The sequence below is a fragment of the Micropterus dolomieu genome, unplaced genomic scaffold (genome assembly GCF_021292245.1).
Source record: "Micropterus dolomieu isolate WLL.071019.BEF.003 ecotype Adirondacks unplaced genomic scaffold, ASM2129224v1 scaffold_352, whole genome shotgun sequence".
Lineage (NCBI taxonomy): Eukaryota > Metazoa > Chordata > Actinopteri > Centrarchiformes > Centrarchidae > Micropterus > Micropterus dolomieu.
In genome coordinates this window covers 26817-30829 of record NW_025744338.1, presented here as the reverse complement: position 1 = coordinate 30829, position 4013 = coordinate 26817, and the positions used below count along the sequence as shown (strand labels likewise).

At 36.6% G+C, this 4013-nt stretch overlaps 1 protein-coding gene across 1 annotated transcript; it reads right to left on the bottom strand.

Annotated features, from left to right (window-relative positions):
• Positions 1-1945: 1945 nt before the first annotated feature.
• LOC123967406 (trace amine-associated receptor 13c-like) lies at positions 1946-3349 on the bottom strand. Its single transcript, XM_046043500.1, has 2 exons — positions 3177-3349; positions 1946-2756 (listed from the first exon to the last, which is right to left on the bottom strand). Exons 1-2 carry the CDS (start codon positions 3347-3349, stop codon positions 1946-1948), a joined length of 984 nt encoding a protein of 327 aa, XP_045899456.1.
• Between the last annotated feature and the right edge of the window lie 664 nt (positions 3350-4013).

The window sequence follows — 4013 nt, the reverse complement described above, 5'->3', positions numbered from 1 at the left end:
CAGCTAACGACCTCAAACAGGTGCATCTAATTTAGGATAATAAATGGAGTGGAGGTGGACATTTTGAAGGCAGACTAACAGGTCTTTGAGAGTCAGAATTCTAGCTGATAGACAGGTGTTCAAATACTTATTTGCAGCTGTATCATACAAATAAATAGTTAAAAAATCATACATTGTGATTTCTGGATTTTGTTTTTTTAGATTATGTCTCTCACAGTGGACATGCACCTACGATGACAATTTCAGACCCCTCCATGATTTCTAAGTGGGAGAACTTGCAAAATAGCAGGGTGTTCAAATACTTATTTTCCTCACTGTATATATATATATATATATATATATATATATATAATGTGTGTGTGTATATATATGTGTATATATATATATATGTGTTAATGGTTTTGAGATCCCCTCAATGACTTTTTCTCACTTTTGTCATGTCAATGTCATTGTAATCGGTAGACTCTTTGTTCTTGCATTTGCTCACAATTTCCAATATTTCTTTCTTATCCACTGGCTTGAGAAACATTGAGCTTGGATTTCACTCTATTAATTTATTACAGTGATCTTCAGATGTCCCAGGATCAGGGATTTTTCCAGTTAGGTCAGGTCCCACAGTTACAAAGAACTGATTAGCCACATCATCCATATTGTAATTTTCCTTATCCTTATTAATAATATACTTAACCTATCAGTCTAGGACTATTTCTTATAATACTATTCATTATATCCCATATTCCTTTAATATGGTTTATATTATTATTTATTTTGTTCTTATAATACTCCTTTTTTCAGGCCCTTATAATTTGAGTTAACTTATTTTTACATTTTTTACATTTGTTTTCTGTCTCTATGGTTCCACGTTTTATGAATTCCCTATATTGTATTTTTCTTTTTACATGCGTTCTGTATTCCCTTTGTGATCCATGGGCAATTTGTATATCTTAATTTTATACTATATTCTTTTATTGGACAATTTTAGTCATATGAATAGTTAATGTCTTTTTCCTGATATATTACAGTATATCCCAGTAAACCATTCACTGTGTTGTTCTCAATATTATTAGTAAAAATATTGTCAATTAGGGTGGCACAATAAGATTTAATTCTACTGGGTCTGGTTATTATCGGAAATAGACTCATGCTATGCATTGTATTAATAAATTCATCAGTAATTTTATGTTTATGATTCAACAGGTCAATATTGAAATCCCCACATATAAAAATATTTTTATAGCTTTCTTTTTGTAAACATACACTCCTTCCAGTCCTTGAATTCTTCTTTGTTCGAGCCTGGTGCTCTATATATACAACTTATGATGACCTTTTTAGATTTTCCACATATTTCAAGTGTCATACATTCTAATAGGTTGTCAACCACAGCTGTCATATTTTCCAATACCTTAAATTTCAGAGTTTTATCCACACATATTGCTAGTCCTCCTCCACCCTTGTTTTGTCTATTGTTATATCTAAGTTCATAACCATCCAGTTCAAAAATAATATAAAACATTCTACCTTAAGGAAAATAAATCTAAAATTTGACATCAAAAAGGTTGACTTGAGTTTACATGTGTGTATATCAAATAACAGTTTATCTATGAAAGTACTGATAATTGTGAAAAGTGGATAGAAAATTTGCACGGTTTACAACATTTTGTAAGAGAGTGCTATTTTACTTTTCCCTCCTACATGCTTGACCCAATCATGATAGAATCAAAAAAGCAGCAGAGTACATGACCAAAAAAAAAAAAAAACTGATCTGAACAAAATCATTATTTTGTCGTAATTATTCTCGTCCCAAATATACAAGATGATGTAATTCTTACATAACTTTGGCAATGAGTAGAGCAATGCAGAGTTTTCTTATATACTGTTTATATACTATATGAAGACAAAGAAGAAAAACATGACGAGATTTTATTTCAGTCACTTCACAGTCTCTCTACAGTATTTTGGCCTCACAGGAGCCAGGATGCAGAATCTGAAAAGTAACTATGAGTTTAACTGCTTTTCTAAACCAGGGGTAGAACATGGCATAAATCACAGGGTTTAGACACGAGTTAAAATAAAACAGATATATCCCAAAGGATGCAGAAGTACTGAGCAAGCTGTCCCCTGCAAGAGACACACCATAATATGGGCAGAAACATATTAGAAACACAACTACAAGAACACCAAGAGTCCTGGCTGCTTTCAGCTCAGATTTCTTTGTCTTTGGAATCTTTGAAATCTGCTGTGTGACATCTGTAATGTGAGAGCGCATGGCCCGAGCCTGAGACACAGCCACTACAAACACTCTCATATACAGAACTATGATGACAGTAACTGGAACAATAAAGGTCAAAACAAGGTCAACTGCTCCTGCGATTTGGTCAATGACACCCACACACTCACCATAGCAGGAATTATGCCTACCTGGTTGAGTCAGGTCATCCTTAAAAAGGAGACTGCTGTAGAAAACAGAACAGAACCAACACAGACAAACACAGAGTTTAACTCTTCTCTCAGTGATTCTGGTGGTATAATGCAGAGGGTGACAAATAGCAACATATCGGTCAAGTGAGATGAGCACCATGTTTCCTACTGAGGAAGAGGTAATGCTGAAGGACACACAATTATACAGAGGACACATGAGATCTCTTAGAAACCAACAGGATCCTTTCAGGATTTTTACCGGCATCAGCAGGAGGCCCACGAGAAAGTCTGAGACAGCCAGAGAGACGAGGAAGATGTTGGTGGGTGTGTGGAGCTGCCTGGAGGGAAAGAGAAAAGTATCATTAACCAAACAAGTCCACATATCTAAATGACATAACAACTCAAACAACTATTCCAAACATAATAAAACTCATATTTGACTATTTTCTAATCTAGCACATGTATAACTACCAAATGGTTAAGTATAGACAATTACAACCACCAAGTTAAGGTCACAGTGGATAGTAACAAATATTAATTATTAGTAGGAGATGGGACATGAGCCACACTCTCTGTTGTTAAAGTCAGACATTTCAGCTTTAGTGTAACAGTCAGCAAGGCAGAGTATAAGTCTAGGTGCAACATTATTCATTTCTAGCAGCAGTAAGAAGATAGCCCATCTTATACATGCTATCTACAGTAGCTGTTCACATTTTACAGTTACAGAAAATGCAAGAGAAGCTGAAGTAAATCTCTGCCTGAAGTGAGACACTGAGATGATGACGAGCATGTTGAGAGCCACAGTGAGCAGAGAGATGGAGGACAGCACAATGTTCACAAGAACAGCTTCAGACCAAGAAGATGTGTGCTTCCTGCAGGAGGTGTTGAGGAGTTGTGGAAAGCAGAGCTCTGCTCTGTCCTCAAACTCCATGTTCATAGATCTGCAGACAGCTGCAGCTCTGGCAACTGATTTACCTCTCTTACGTTGTCTTAATTCCTCCCTCCCATTTCTCTGGGAGAGATGGGAGGGACATCAACAAAGTCTATCTTCATCATTTTCCCTGCAACCCTGCCTCTCTCACTGAATTTCGCTCAGACAGACAGTACTACACTGAAAAAAAATCTTACTCATTCATTTCACTGAGGCCACTGGGGAGGGAATCATTTTGTTCTTTCTTTGGGTCTTGTTGTATGAAGTTTTAAAGCCAAAGTTTATGATGAATGTCAGAGCAGCTGCCGGTGTTTATTGTCCTTCCTCACGTGTGGCCCCACACAGCAGATACGTATGTGTTAAGTAGATAGGTAATAGCAGTGTTTTCCATTAATTAACGTGACCATGGCGGCCCGTCATAGTTTCAAAATGAACCGAAAGTATTTTACACATCTCATTAACATTTCAGACCAACTAGAGACAACCAATTTTCTTTTGAGGTAACTACAGTAACGTTAACGTCTGTTTCTGTCACTCGTTTGTGAGAAGGCGATTAAGCTAGCTGCACCTAAATTTGGAGTGCACGCGTATTAAAGCCTTTATGGTAAATCCACTGAAATGGACCAGTGTGAGCTGACAGGCAGGTTAGCGACTTTATCCTGTC

Bases quoted from the DNA above. Each gene is read 5' to 3' on its own strand.
- LOC123967406 (XM_046043500.1), bottom strand. From the start codon at position 3,349: ATGGAGTTTGAGGACAGAGCAGAGCTCTGCTTTCCACAACTCCTCAAC. The intron at 2,757-3,176 runs GCAGAGATTTAC...CTTTCCCTCCAG, and splicing joins ATCTCAGTGTCTCACTTCAG to GCAGCTCCACACACCCACCA.